The 14,968-nt window shown below is 50.2% G+C and overlaps 1 protein-coding gene across 9 annotated transcripts in view; it reads right to left on the bottom strand.

Moving 5' to 3' along the window:
* Window positions 1-2,495: 2,495 nt before the first annotated feature.
* KDM5C (lysine demethylase 5C) overlaps window positions 2,496-14,968 on the bottom strand; it is a 32,993-nt gene continuing 20,520 nt past the window's right edge. For 5 of the 9 annotated variants that reach the window (XM_058535957.1, XM_058535959.1, XM_058535960.1 and 2 more), the window contains 14 exons: window positions 14,503-14,622; window positions 14,199-14,393; window positions 9,730-9,911; window positions 9,516-9,640; window positions 9,242-9,389; window positions 8,265-8,370; window positions 6,936-7,294; window positions 6,186-6,324; window positions 5,538-5,717; window positions 5,238-5,375; window positions 4,451-5,050; window positions 4,088-4,166; window positions 3,775-3,974; window positions 2,496-3,669 (listed from right to left, as the gene is read on the bottom strand). In XM_058535957.1, the coding sequence (XP_058391940.1) occupies window positions 3,304-3,669; window positions 3,775-3,974; window positions 4,088-4,166; window positions 4,451-5,050; window positions 5,238-5,375; window positions 5,538-5,717; window positions 6,186-6,324; window positions 6,936-7,294; window positions 8,265-8,370; window positions 9,242-9,389; window positions 9,516-9,640; window positions 9,730-9,911; window positions 14,199-14,393; window positions 14,503-14,622 (2,937 nt within the window). In that variant the 3' untranslated portion in view covers window positions 2,496-3,303. The remainder of the gene's footprint in view (window positions 3,670-3,774; window positions 3,975-4,087; window positions 4,167-4,450; window positions 5,051-5,237; window positions 5,376-5,537; window positions 5,718-6,185; window positions 6,325-6,935; window positions 7,295-8,264; window positions 8,371-9,241; window positions 9,390-9,515; window positions 9,641-9,729; window positions 9,912-14,198; window positions 14,394-14,502; window positions 14,623-14,968) is intronic. The other 4 variants (XM_058535956.1, XM_058535961.1, XM_058535955.1 and 1 more) reach the window with 2 other exon arrangements.

Raw genomic sequence — 14,968 nt, 5'->3', positions numbered from 1 at the left:
CGATATGCCTGGGCCAGGCCTCTTCTTCGAGGGATCTGTTTCCTGTGAGTCTGACAGGGACTTTGTGAACTAGCTCACATGGAGCTTGGCACCTAGGATGGAGTTCACAAGGGCTGCTCCCTTCCTTTTCCTGGAATGTGAGTGCCCCAGGGGCAGGGGCCCTGCCTGCCTCCCAACCCCTCTTCTCCCACCTTCATTTCAAGACTTCAGGGAAGCATGGTCAGTGTCTGCCCCCTCAGGGCCCCAGTGACCATGGGCATCAGACCCAACTCCCATCAGACCCTTACCAATGAGCTTTATGCAATGCAAAAGCAAGTGTTCACATGCACAGTGGGGCTCCAAATGCTGCTCTCGTCTCCCTCCTTCTGAGCCCAGACTGTGCAGGCCCCTGGCTGGAAGTGGGGACAGAGGACTCAACCCTGGGCCTTGCCTTCCCTCTAGGAGCTCCCAGTACGGGAGCTTGGGGGTGGGAGAGACAAACCCATTAACCCTAGAGTGTTTCAGACACCACATAAGGCACAGTGGAGGCACTAAGGAGGGGGAAAGAAGGGGTCGGTTGGACCTGAGGGAAGGGGTTGGGGAAGTCTTTAATAGAAGTGATGTTTCTTCCCATCCCCTTGTCACCTGCAGTCCCAGGAGTCATCCTGAGGGATGTGGCAACTTCTGGAAGGATGCAGCAGCTAAGGCAGTGTCTCTATAGTAAAAAATGACTTGGAGGTGAAAAGATACCCTCTGCTTCCCCAATCCTTTCTCCCCATCTCCCACTCATCTGGGACCCCCAAGCCAGTCACACCTCCCTTTCTAGGCGAGTGCCCGGGATAGGGGAGCAGATCTGCAACCAGAGCTCCTGGGATGCACGTCCACCATGAGGGATGGGGCAGGGCAGTGCCAAGATGTGAAAGGCCATGTAGAAATGGCTGAGGGCTGGGCCCATGTCCTGGAGGACCCCAGCCTGGGCCTCACAGTTCTCTAGCCTGGGAGCTGCTACAGGTGGTAGGCACCCTTTTCCTCTCCTGTTGGGCCACTTCTTCCGGGGGCTGCCTGCCTTGGGGTGGGGAGTGGTAGTCAAGTGCTGAGCCTGAGCCCTTTCCTGTCCCTGTCCTACCTCTCACGTCCCAGTCTTTTCTGAGGTCATCTCCTCCAACCCTCTTTTCATGATCAATTCTATACTAGTGGGCAAAGACCAGCCTTTTCCCCTGGACTGGGGCCTGGGGTCAAACTGGGCCCAGGACAGGGCTGTCCACCAGCCCCTGCCTCCCCTTACTTGTACAGCCCAGTGCCTCCTGACTGAAAGACGACGGGATACAGGGCTGAGCCAGATCCTCCCACCAATTAAAGCTGTCAGAAGAGGGTGGGCTTTCTCACTCATCACTAGGTTCCCATCAACTGGAAATCTTGAGAAGGGAGAGAAGTGGAGCAAAATGAACCCACTGAACATTCAGATGAGAAAGGGCAGCGAGTAGTGATGGTCCCTGATCTAGTCCAACACCCTCATTTTAAAGACTTTGGAGCCCACAAGGGGAAAAACACTATGTCCAACATAAAGGCACTATTAATATCTACATTTAAAAGTGAACTCAGCTTGAAAGCATTACGCTAAGTGAAAGGACATAGTCACAGAGGACCACAAATTGTATGACTTCATTTATATAAAATGTCTGAAATAGGCAAATCCATATACATTACTGGTGAGCTAGGGCTGGGAGAGCAGGGGAGGGAGGTGATGTCTAAAGGAGCGTGGAGTCTTTTTGGAATGATGAAAACGTTCTAAAATCTCTTGCAGTGATGGTTGCACAATTAGAATATACTAAAAGCCATTGAATTAAGCGGGTAAACTGTATGGTATGTAAATTATACTGCAATAAAGCTGTTTTTAAAAATTGAACTCAGGGGTTGCAAATGACCACACATCTGAGCTTTAGTCCCCATTCACAGGGGCAGAAAGAACCCTTTAGGGTGGAGAAAAATCAGGAAAGGGTCCCTGAATGTGGCATATGAGTAGGACAGGAAAGCATTTGAGAAAGAATGAGATTATATATATAATCTTGATCTTAAGGGCAATGAAGCATCCTGGATGTTTTTAAGCAGTAGAGTGGCATGATCAGATCTGCACTTTGGAAACATCCCTCCTGAATCACTGAATTGTACATTTAAAACACGTAAATTTTATAGTGTAAATTATACCTCAATCAAGCACCCCCCCCCATCCCTCTGGAGGCTTGAGGATACACTGGAGGACATAAAGTTGGAGGAAGCTGTGGCAGGAATTTAGGTGAGAGGTGCCAGGGCCCATCTGTTGGCAGATGGGGAAAACTGGCTTGGCCGTGGAATGGAGGGGGAGACTCGGGGATGACTTGCCCATGGTTAAAAAGCTGGTGGAACTGAGTTTCAGAACGCAGAGCTCCCTGGCTTCAGCCCTAGTGCTCCCACCAGCACTGACAGGTGATGGAGGCACTGTTCTCCCTCTTCGAAGAGAAATGCACTTCCGAAACATGTTTCCAAAAAATGTTGCTAAGGGTTTTATTTCTAACAAGAGGAAAATAATAAAATAAAATTAAAATAGGCTTCAGTTGGAACCAAGTTTCCTGTTTTGCTTTTTTTTCTTTTGAACAAATTAATTACACACCAACAATCTTCTTTTATTACAACATGAACCCAGGAGGAGGAAAGGAGACAGGGCAGGACAGGGAGGGAAGGTCTAGGTGGTTGTGAGGACAAGCACCAAAAGCTTTCTTCAGATCACAGGGAGCCCTGTTCAGCTCCCCAACCAAATTCATTTAAAATAAAAAAACTGTGAGCACAGCTATGTGAAGTTTCCTCCTCCTGGGTGGAACAGTCAGGGGAAGGGAGAAGGGAGAAGGAGGCAGGAAAAGGGGAGAGGAAAGAGAAAAAGTGAGGAGAAGGTGAGGTTAGTGTAGCATGGCCTGGCCAGGGCCAGAACTGGGGCAAGAAAGGAGAGGAGAGGCCCCCAGTTTGCATATGCACTGGCCTTGTCTCTGGAATGGTGCTGGCCCAGCCCCAGCCGCCCACCTGCCCATCCATCTGTCTGCCTCAGGTGTCTGGGAATGCTGGTTAGAGGCTACCAGGGAGGGGAACTCCAGGGGCCGGCCCCCAGGAGCTGAGGTCTGAACAATACCTTGGAGTCAGAATATAAAAGTCAAGGGACTCAGGGGTGGGCTGGAGTTGGGGGGTGGCCATCCCCTCTACTTGCCCACCTCCCAAGAAGCAGGCTTGATGGTCAGAAAGAGGATCCTTGAGGCCAAGGGGGTTCTCTGTTGGGGTCTGTGCTAGGCTCAGCCACTGTCACAACTGCTGCTGAGGCGGCTGCTGTGGGCAGGGCACATGCAGCCGGGGAGTCAGAGTGGAGCAAGTGGCCGAAGGGCATGAACTGGCCCCTAGCATCGGCTCCAAGCCGTTCTGGTTCTCCTGGGTGCTGGGGCTGCCAGTGGTGTGCAGAGGTGGTGGGGGTCCCTCACCCCCAGTCTCCTCCTCCAGCTCCTCCTCCTCCTGGGCCTCCTCAGCCTCTGGCCCTGAGCTCCGTACCCTCTTTGGCTCTAGCTCCTCGCGGACTGGATCATCGCCCTCCCCACCCCGATCCACCTTCCGCCGCCGCCGCCTCTCCAGCGCCCGGCCCCGTGCCCGGCTCCCATGGCGCTCTGCCTTCTCCAGCTGTGATCACAGATAGGCAGAAAGAGGTGTGGGCCAGTGGTCAGGCCTAGGCTCTCTGCTTGCTTGGCCTGACCTCCTGGCCCTGCCCATGATCCCCCTTCTCACCTCCAGAAGCGTGCGGATCCGCTCCAGGTCTGGAGGCTGCCCAGCCTGCAGCAGCTGCCAGATACTGTGGTTCTCATCCAGAGTTACCTCAAGCAGGTCTCCCTCCAACATGAGTTCCTCCAGGGGGGCCCGGGTTGCCTCAGGCAGCTCCAACACAGGGCCAGTCAACTGTGGCAACAGTGAGGACAGCAGCTCCAGGTCTGGGGGGTTGCAGGGACAGGCTCAGTTAGAGGCTGCCCCCGGTTGTATCCCCACCACCACATGGTCACTCTGGTGATAATCCAATAAACAGCCTACCCACACCTAGACCTACCTCTCTTACCTGAGCCCTCCCCCAGGGCTACCTTCTCAGGACTGGTCACGCTGTCTCCATTCTCTAGCAACCCCTGCACCTACCAAGGAGAGCAAGAACAGGTCGTGGTAACTGAACTGAAGAATCAGGCCCTATTCTTCGCTCCAACCCCAAACTTGGGACTCGCCAACTTCTGGAGGAGGAGGGTAGACACAGGCTGCCGGCAGGGAGCGGTCTAGGGATCTGGACAAGATGCAGAACAGGACAGGGAGGCTGGGCCAAAGAAGACCGAAAGTCAGAGAGCAGAGACAGGGCTGGAGCCTAAATAGGAGTGGGGGCTAGGAGACAGGAATTTGAGGACAAGAGCTGTGCTGGTCAGCTCACCTTAGGCATATCCTTGCCACTGCCTTCTCTGAGAGGGTCAGAGGCAGGGGCTGAAGGGTAGATAGGGGGCTCCTCATGCCTGGGTTCAGCCTGCAGCCGCTGGCGAAGCTCAGCCAGCCGTCCCAACAGAGCAGTCACATCCTCAGAGGCCAGAGCCTGTCTGGCACGGCCTTGCCAGCTGATGGCCCTCTCTGTGAGGCACTGTAAGGCCTCGCCCTCGGGCAGCCGCACAGGCAGTCTCTGCAGGGCTACCAGCAGTGCCAGGATGGTCTCCAGGCGTGGGCGCCGTGAGCGCATGCACAGTGGACACAAGAATTTGGTGTCCCACTCCCACCAGGCCAGCAGTGGGGATGAGGTGGGACTGGGCCTCGGGGAGCTGAGGAGGCGGGGTACCGATACACATCGCCCATGGAACCAGTCCTGACATAGGTCACACTGCAGAGCTCCCACCCCTGCCGGCACCTGCCCACACACACAGATGGAGGCTGCAGAGGAGGCTGTAGTCGATGATGCCAGTGGACTGGGCTTGGCAGAGTTGGTGCGACGCAGCTGCAGGATACCCTCCTTCTCCTTCTGTTCTCCCTCCTTGAAGGCCACGATCTGCCGTGCCCAGGACAGGAGGAGAGCAAGTCAGCAGCCCATCCCCTCCCTTGTTGGGTGCCATGAACCCCCTACTCCCAAACCAGGAGAACTGAGGCTCAGGGAGCAAGCAGTCTGCCCATGGTTGCCAGACTCAGGCACTCTATCATTGCCAGGCTCTTCTCCCATTTGGGCCCAAGCTCCTTACCACAGAGCCTGGGTCCCTGAGGTCCTGCGCAGACAGCCCCAGCAGCTCTGTGTCAGATTTGTACAACCCCAGCTCTTTCTCCATCCACCGGCTGCGCTTGGTGCTGTCTGAGCCGGCGTCTGCACACGGGCAGAGCACCTGAGGCAGGCAGACAGAGGGGGGATGACCGGGCTTCCCCTACCTCCCACCCCTTCTCCTCCCCTCCCCAGCACCCCCAAAACCCCATGTTCTCATATGAGCCGTCTCACAACAGGCAGGCCAGGAGTGAGAGAGGCTGTGGGTCAGGATCCCAGGCCTCACCTCCAGCAGCGTGTAGCAAGAATTCTTCTTGAGGAAAGTCTTGGAGGCCTTCTCCCTCCAGGAGTGTGCTGTCAGTACCTGCAGCTCTAGCTGTCTCAGCTCCTCCAACCCCACAGGAAGGTCCCGGCCCACAGCCACCAGGCCCTCCAAGTCATCCAAGCAGGGGTAGTGGTCCCCATTCTGGGACAGGGGCAAGAGAAAGTTCAATTCAACTTGCCAACATTTATTGATATCACTCCGTGCCCGGCCCTGAGAGCTGGGAAGATGAATGGGACTAGCAATCTTGAGGCAGAAAACAACAGGGATTGTCCTAATCCCAGGAGATGCCCACCTGGCTCTCTCCCATAGCTCCTACAATCACTGGCTCAGCCCCCAGGACCACCAGACTAGTTATTTTGTTGTAGTTTGCCTCTTCTACCCTCCCTGCCCCCACCATCCTCACCCTAACCAGCATCTTCTCTTCTCTCAGGCTAGCCTCACAACCCTTCCTCATGCTGCTCACAAAGCACACTTTGCCTTCTCACGATGTGCCATGCTCCCTTGCTCTCTCTAGGAACCCAACCCAACACAGCACAACCCAATATATGCCATCACTCCCAGCTGGACTCAAGGTCTGGGGTGGAGAGTGAGGGGCAACAGGGTTCTCACTTGGATCTCGTCCACATCAGCAATCCAGGCCCGGGCCTTAGCAAGAGCCTCCTTGAGAGCCTGGATGTTGGGCAGGTGAACAGGGATGTTTTCTGCCTCATGGATTATGGCCTCAAGTGTGGCTGGTGGATGTTTCTGCCTAAAGGTAGAGAAAAAAGAGGCCTCAGCCTGGGGTGGTCTGCCTGACCAGAAGCCCAGCCTGACCACCAGATATAGCAGCATGAGCCCCTAGGGGCTGCCACTTGGGCCTACTTGCATGTATTCTGCCTACGGGTGGCTGCCAGTCCCTGCTTGCTCCAGACTGCATGCACCCAACTTCTGCCACAGCCCTCATGCCTCTGCTTGTCTGCCAGTCTGTCAGACTGCTGGCAGTGCCTGCAGACACACACAACCTGCGATATTAATCTGGTGCTGCAGTTTGGCCTGTGTGTGGTGTCTTTCTACCAACATCTATTCATCTGCTTGTTGGTACTTGTGCTCCTGTACATATGCACATGTCAGCCTGTGGAGCTAGTCCTCTATACATCTCTGTATCTGTTCATCTCTGCTTCCCCATAAGCCTATCTCTGCCTCTACGTGTATATGGAGTTTAAAAAAAAAAAAGACAAGATAGGTAACAAAAAAGGGGAGAAGAGTCAATACACCAACACAGGAGTCTGGTGCCCAAGGCCACCCACTGGAATCATCTTCAGCTTCTCCACTAAACTTTGAAGGTTGGGATAGAGCAGGGAGGGAAGAGGCTAGACCTACCTGGCCTCGAGGCAGAGGTGGGCCTTCTCCTCCCAGCGTTCAGCAATGGTCAGCAGCTCCTGCAGTTCTGCCCGGGCCTTATCCACAGCAGGGCTAGGGGCTACACTGGCACCCGCGACCAACAGTCCCCGCATGACAGCCAGGGTGCCCCTTCGGGCTGAGGGAGCCAGCGTGCGTTTCACCTCATCCAGCCATCGTGCCTGTTCCACCTGCCGCTGGAGCTGCTGGGCCTCAGGTACCTCCACCCCAAGCTGCCGCCCCCTCTCCAACAGGGACTGCAGTAGCCCTGGACTGGAGGGCAGTGAGGCCAGGGCCTCACAGGCCTCAGCCTGGTAGGCCTCCACCTGTTCCAGAATACCCTACCAGGATATAGATGAAGAACAAACTCCTCAGATGGGCCCACTTAGAGGTCCCACCACCAGATACCCCTGCCCCAGCTACCTTCTTACCCTTCAATATTTGGGAAGAGAGCCTAACATGGGCTGGGCTCTCCTCCTTCACGATGCTCTAAGACAGTGGTTCCTAACAGCTCACTGCCTGTTAGAAGACCCTGAGGAGTTTGTTAAAATGCAGATTCCTGGACCCCACCCCTAGAGATTCTTTATAGGGGTTGGTCAAGAGTCTGTGCTTTATTTAAGTCCCCAGAGGATTCTGATGTATAGCACCAGGAGATCCTCTGCCCTAAAATGCTCTGCTATGCTTCGCCTTCTCACAAACCCCTATGCTCACACTGGTACCACTACTCTCTCCATCCTAATTCTCCTCTACCTTCCTGGAGTCAGCTTTCCAAGCCCACAAACAACCTTGTTACTTCCTTCCTCCTCTTCCACCTCTGCCAGGAAACCTTCCCTTGACTTTGCATTCTGTACTCATACCCTTGCCATCTGCTCCTCAAATTCCAATTTTTTTTTGTTTGTTTGTGAGGAAGATTAGCCCTGAGCTAACATCTGATGCCAATCCTCCTCTTTTTGCTGAGGAAGCCCAGCCCTGGGCTAACATCTGTGCCCATCTTCCTCTACTTTATATGGGACGCCGCCACAGCATGGCTTGACAAGCGGTGCATCAGTGCGCGCCCGGGATCCGAATCTGCGAACCCCAGACTGCCACAGTGGAGCGCACACACTTAACCACTATACCACCTGGCCGCCCTCAATCCCATTTTTAAATCAATTGCTAGACCCTTTGTCTCCTACCTCCCGTTATTCTCACGTGTGCATCCTGTCTTGCCCAAATACTTGACGCTTTTTAAGAGAGCCAAGAGTGGCCTGCTGCTCAGGTCCCCCAATCTCCCTGATCCCTCGGCAGCACTCCAAGTCCACCCCTCCTCACCTTGACATCCCCAATCTGGTGCATGGCACAAGGCAGGTTGTTCATCTGGTCCAGAAAGGCCCGGAGCTCAGCCAGGGTCATCTGCAGGCCAGCCACCCTGTGGGGGCTATGGAGTTTTACATGTAGAGTTTCAGGTCCAAACCCAGTCCCCTCCCTCCATCTCTGTGCTGAGACCCAACACCTTTCCTCACATCTGCCCACCTTGATCTCTCATACTTCACAGTTCCCCTCAACTGTCCAGGTTAGAGGGAGGGTTTTAAGATACAAGCACATTCATAAGATGAGAAGAAAGAATTAAGAGAGGAATAGAGGATATATTGGTGAGGGGAGCTTAGAAATTAGTTGATGGTAACAGAAGCTGGACTTTTCAATCCATCCCCTACTGTGAACTCTATGATCAGTTTTATGCTTCTATGTCCTTTTCTTGCCCCTAAAGCTTCCACAACTCCTCCCTGCCCCCAAAACTGCTCAGCCTGTCTATAATCTCCTCCAGGTACTGATAAAAACAAACATTTCTAGCTTTCTTAGCACTGAGGTACTCTTTTTTTTTTTTTTTTGTGAGGAAGATCAGCCCTGAGCTAACATCCATGCCAATTCTCCTCTTTGTGCTGAGGAAGACTGGCCCTGGGCTAACATCTGTGCCCACCTTCCTCCACTTTATATGGGACGCCACCACAGCATGGCCTGACAAGCAGTGCATCGCTGCACGCCCGGGATCCGAACCCAGGCCGCCAGCGGCAGAGCATGCGCACTTAACCACTACGCCATAGGGCCGGCCTGAGGTACTCTTCTCCATTCTAATTGCCTGGTCTCCTTGCCCTCCCCAACACGTCCCAGGCCACTTCGCACTGCAGTGCTTGTCAGCTTCCTGCTGATGTTGTCTGCCCAATGATACTCAGAGTCCACCCCTTGTAGTACTTTTCCCAGGTGCTGGCTCCTCAGCAGGCTATCTGTGCCCACACCTCCCGCTGCCATACCCAGTTTCCTGGCCGCTGACCAGTCCCAGAGCCCGGGACACGCAAGCCTCCGCCTCGCTCAGGCAGTTCTTCAGTTGCTGTAGCAGCTCACTGTTAGGAAACCTCCGCTCACGGGCCTCAGACTCTAGTGCCCTCAGCTCTTCAAGGCCTGGAGAGAGAATGAAAGCAGTGAGGAGTAGGCAGTATTGAGTAAAGGCAGAGGAAAGGGGTAGGGGTACAGAAGAAAAGGGAATAGAACTTGCCTGTGGAGTCCCTCCGTCCCCCCATCACTCACTGCGCTTCCGCCCATCCTCCACCTCCAGGGCCACTCGTACTTTGTTGGCCCAGGTGTCAAAGGATTCAGCCCGAACCTTCAGCTTATGCAGCATGGCAGGGAGCTCATCCAAGGTGTACCGATACCTGAAGGAAGAGGGCAGGGAAGAGCATATCTGGCTCACCTCGGCATCCCCCTCCTCAGCCCACTTCCTCCAGGTAGACCCCCTGCTCACCGCAGGTACTGCCGGCTACTGGAGCACTTGCAGAGGTCATTGATGTGGGACAGGCAAACAAGGCCATCTGGGCAGTCGTAGCAGGCCAGGGCTGATAGGAAGCACGTGGTCTTGCACTTGATGCACTGGCGCTCATCATCTGGGAGCAGCTCAAAAGCTTCTCGCTCAGCTTCCGTGATGCCCTGGGAGCGGTTCAACCCATACATATTAACAGAACCACAACAGGGCCACAGAAACCACCATCTCAGCCACCACTGAGCCTCACGTTAGACTCAAATCTATGCTGAGGGCTGTGGGGGAGACCAAACTCCATGGAGCACACTGCCTCTGTGAAGTCCAGACTCTCAAAGCTGGGGAATGAGATGAACCAGGGCAAGACAAGTGTAGGCTGAGAGGAAGAAAAATCAGGTAGGATTCAGATCAGCAGAAAGGGGCTTTAGGGTGAGAGAAGGTGAGCAAAGTGGTGGACCAAGGCACCAGAGAGGTGGCAATGTGTGGGAGTGGCCAAGAGAAAGGCCGTGTACTGGGGAACAATGCTGGCTTCCAAGTCACTCAGGGCCCACTGTGTTCCAGGTACCGTGCTGGCTGCTCAGCAGGCAGGACACACTGTGTGTACACATATAACTTACAGAAATGAACCTCTATGTGCTTGTGTCCAGTGTTTAAAGACACAATTTTCTTTTCAACAACATGGGCTTCCATACCTAAGCCAATGACGTCACCTGTTGCTCAGATTAAGAAAAAGAAATCCATTCCAAAAAATGGAAGAAAAGTAGCTATGCTGGAGTAATTGAAAGACAACACAATGCCATACATTATGGGCAATTTTAGGGATTTTAAACAGAAATTTGACTCCAACAGTTTTTGTCTTCTATACCCACTTTAACACCTAACCTCTGCATAAGATCTGAGTCCATTACACACTACAAATCACACTCTGTCACTTATTAGCTGTGTGATACTGAGTAAATTAAACTTCTCTGGGCTTCAGTTTCTCTATGTTGTTAAAGGGAGATAACAGTACCATTCTCATTATGTTGTTATGAGGATTAACAAAGGTAGAGCAACTAACGACTTAGAATAAGTAGAACCACAGAAGACCCTGACTGAATAGCCAAAGCAATCTTGAGAAAGAAGAACAAAGCTGAAGGCATCATACTTCCTGATTTCAAATTACATTACAAAGCTATAGTAATCAAAACAGTATGGTACTGGCATAAAAATAGACACATAGGCCAACAGAACTGAATAAAGCCCAGAAATAAATCCTCATATACATGGTCAACTAATATTTAACAAGGGAGCCAAGAATACTCAATGGGAAAAGGATAGTCTCTTAATAAATGGTGCTGGGAAAACTGGACCCTTATCTTATACTACTCATCAAATTAACTTGAAATGGATTAAAGACCTAAACATAAGACCTAAAACCGTAAAACTCCTAGAAGAAAATACAAGGAAAAAGCGACTTGACATTGATCTTGGCAACGATTTCTTGGATATGACACTTAAGCACAAGCAACAAAAGCAAAAATAAACAAGTGAGACTACATCAAACTAAAAAACGTTTGCACAGCCAAAGAAACCATCAACAAAACGAAAGGGCAACCTATGGAATGGGAGAAAATATTTGCAAACCATCTACCTGATAAAGGGTTAATATCCAAAATATATAAGGAGCTCATAGCAAAAAAAATCCAATTAAAAAATGGGAAGACTATGATCCAGCCATCCCACTACTGGGAATCTATCCAACGCACCTGAAATCAACAATCCAAAGAGGCTTATGCACCCCTATGTTCATTGCAGCATTATTCACCATAGCCAAGAAGTGGAAGCGACCTAAGTGTCCCTCGACTGACGACTGGATTAAGAAAATGTGGTATATATATACAATGGAATACTACTCAGCCATAAAAAAAGACAAAATCGTCCCATTTGCAACAACATGGATGGGCCTGGAGCGTATTATGTTAAGTGAAATAAGCCAGAAAGAGAAAGACAAACACTGTATGATCTCACTCATATGTGGAATATAAACCAACACATGGACAGAGAAAACTGGACTGTGGTTACCCGGGAAGGGGGGGTGGGGGGTGGGCACAAGGGGTGAAGGGAGTCATATATGGGGTGATGGACAAACAAAAATGTACAACCCAAAATTTCACAATGTTAGAAACCATTAAAATATCAATAAAAAAAAAAAAAATGGGCAGAGCATCTGAGTAGACATTTTTCTAAAGAAGACATACAAATGGCCAATAGGTATACGAAAAGATGCTCAACATCACTAATCATCAGGGAAATGCAAATCAAAACCACAATGAGATATCACCTCATTGTGGTGAGGATGATATCGCCTATTAGAATGGCTATTATCAAAAAGACAAGAAATAACAAGTATTGGTGAGGATGTGGAGAAAAAAGAACCCTTGTGCACTGTTGGTGGGAATGTAAAAGTGGTACAGCCACTTTGGGAAACAGTATGGAGGTTCCTCAAAAAATTTAAAAAATAGAACTACCATATGATCCAGCAATCCCACTTCTGGGTATATATCCAAAGAAAATGAAATCAGAGTCTCAAAGAGATATCTGCCCTCCCATGTTCACTGCAGCATTATTCACAATAGCCAAGATGTGGAAACAACCTAGGAGTCCATTAACAGATAAAGGGAGAAAGATGTGGTATATATACACAAAATGGAACATTAGCCACGAGAAAGAAGGAAATCTCGCCATTTGTGACAACATGGTGGGACCTTAAAGGCATTATACTAAGTCAAATAAGACAGAGAAAGACAAATACCATAGGATATCACTTACATGTGGAATCTAAAAAAGCCCAACTCATAGAAACAGAATAGAACAGTGGTTGCCAAGGGCTGAGGGGTGGGAGAAATGGGGAGATGTTGGTCAAAGGGTACAAACTTCCAGTTAGAAGATGAATAAATTGGGGGGGTCTAATGTACAGCAGGGTGAAAAAAAGGGGGGGAAAAAAGAATAAGCGCTCGACAAATATTTACTGTTATTTGCTCTAATTTTCAGATAAGGATACCTATTTCACAGGCCTATCTCATTTTACCAAAGAGGAAACCAAGTCTCAGAGAGGCAGTCAGCAACTTGCCCAAAGTGAGAATCTTAACTGCAGTCCATTTTGACTCTGAAACCAGAGAATGCTCTAAGGATGAAGCCCCTAGGTATTTTCGGAACAAGGACTCCTCTGAAAATTGGACGCAAGCTATGAGCCCTCTCCCCAGAAAAGTACTCAAACACACACACACACACAATCTTTTATAGAATTTCAAGACTAGGTGATCCAAAACCCTTCTTTAAGGTAAGGGCCAAGTAAAAAGAATTCTGAATGTCAAGATGAGAATTTCTAGTCTTTCCATCTTGCTTTGGCTCCTTCCTATAGTCTGGCACAGGCCCAGGGTCATCATTTAATAACAGCACTGAACAGAGAGAGAAAATGATGCCTGGAAAAGCCCAGGGGCTCACCAACTACCGCTACAGACTGACATGCCCCAAGACTTCCAACACTTACTGTAGCTGCAATTCTCCTTACATGCTCATAGGCAAGTTACAAATGAGCTTTAAAATAAGAAAGTATTACCCTAAACAGGCAGCAAGGGATCCCTCAGGATCAGCATTCCTTTATAATCCTACGGAGGACTCTCACTAAGTCAATTCCCTAACGGGGTAAGTCAATCGGAAGCTTTAAGAAGGCAACTGAACTACACGAGTAGCAGTCCCACTCATCTACAAGCACAACTGATACATGCTTACGAGAAATTAATAAAAGGAAGACCACCTTCTACTTGGTAATACCACCCTAATTTGAGCTACTAAACCATCTGAATGTAATAAAATGGCATTTCCTAAGAAATGTTCCATATTTCAGTCATTTTCTTCATGTATTAATATTACCAATAATAGCAGCTGCTACACTGCAAGTGCAGTAATAAATGCTTTGACATAAATCACCTTACTCAAGCTTTACAACCACCTTGCAAGTTAGGTATTTATTCTCATTTTACAGAGTAGGGAAGTGAGACTATGAGAGGTTATGTAACTTGAAAAGGTCACCCAGCTAATCAGCAGTGGGGGTTTTATAGGCCAGTCTGTCTTGTTGGGTTATTTAAATAATGATGAACAGCAGCTATGCCAGCACCTGGTATGGGTCAGTTACTTAACAAACGTTATCTTTAATCCACTGACTATCCAAAAAGATAAGCACTATTATAATCCCCATTTTTCAGACATGGATACTGATGCTCAGTGAAGTAAATTAACTTGCTAATGGTTGTTGGTAAATGGTAGAACAGAGAATGGAATGTGGTTTCCAATCCAGATGCATCTAGCTCTTTTCACTACATCCCAAGAGTAGAAGCTACATCTTCTACTTCTTCCTCCCCCTTACCTCTGCCAGGCTAGGGTGCCTGATCCAGGGCACTCTCCCCATCACCCACCTTCTCCAGCAGGGCCTTTCGTAGACGCCGCTCCTCCTGCACCATAATGAACATCTCCTTATGCACAGCTGCTGCCAGGTTCAGGTCCAGCTTTTCTGGGCAGGCAGCCATCTTGCAGATGAGCTCCTCATGGGAGAAGACGCAGTATCTTCGCAGCCGGCGGTAGTGCTCAATGCACTGGCGCCCAGCTGGCAACTGTGGACAGGTTCAAGGTTGAGTGTAGCCAAGTCTGGAGGCTCTAGTGCCTCAGCTTCCCCACAACCCTCCTGCTTCTCCCTGCCAGCCCACCACATTCCAGACTCACCCAGTCAGCAGTGCAAAAGTTGACGGCCTCTGCAAAGTTGTAGCCTTGGTTGAAGCCACTGTGGTAAGCACGAGGGAAGGTAATGACGAATTCTCCTGCACACTGGTTTGTGCGGACAACCTGAGAAAAAGGCCAAGGTCACTGAGACAGAGGTTTTCCACAGTCTGCAGAAACCGATCTAAGCGCAGGGTCCTTAAGACAAAGGAAAGCCTTAGGGAACAGTCTGACAACAGATTCCCAGACCTTCCAACTCCAAAAGGAAGGACCACTGGTCTCTGCTCTCAAGGTTTTGATTTGTGTTGACAGATGACAGGAAGATTTGAGTCAAAAGTAGGAAATGTACATACCAAAATATTTCAACTTCTCTAGTAATTTTTATAAAAATTTAAAATATCACTTTTCATTAAGCTGGTGAAGTCTTTTTCATTAATAATTATTTTAATCAGTCATACATGCGGTTTCAAAA

This window comes from Diceros bicornis, chromosome X, assembly GCF_020826845.1.
Source record: "Diceros bicornis minor isolate mBicDic1 chromosome X, mDicBic1.mat.cur, whole genome shotgun sequence".
Classification (NCBI taxonomy): Eukaryota; Metazoa; Chordata; class Mammalia; order Perissodactyla; family Rhinocerotidae; genus Diceros; species Diceros bicornis.
The sequence above is the reverse complement of the archived record's forward strand: the minus strand, read 5'-3'. Positions and strand labels throughout refer to the sequence as shown.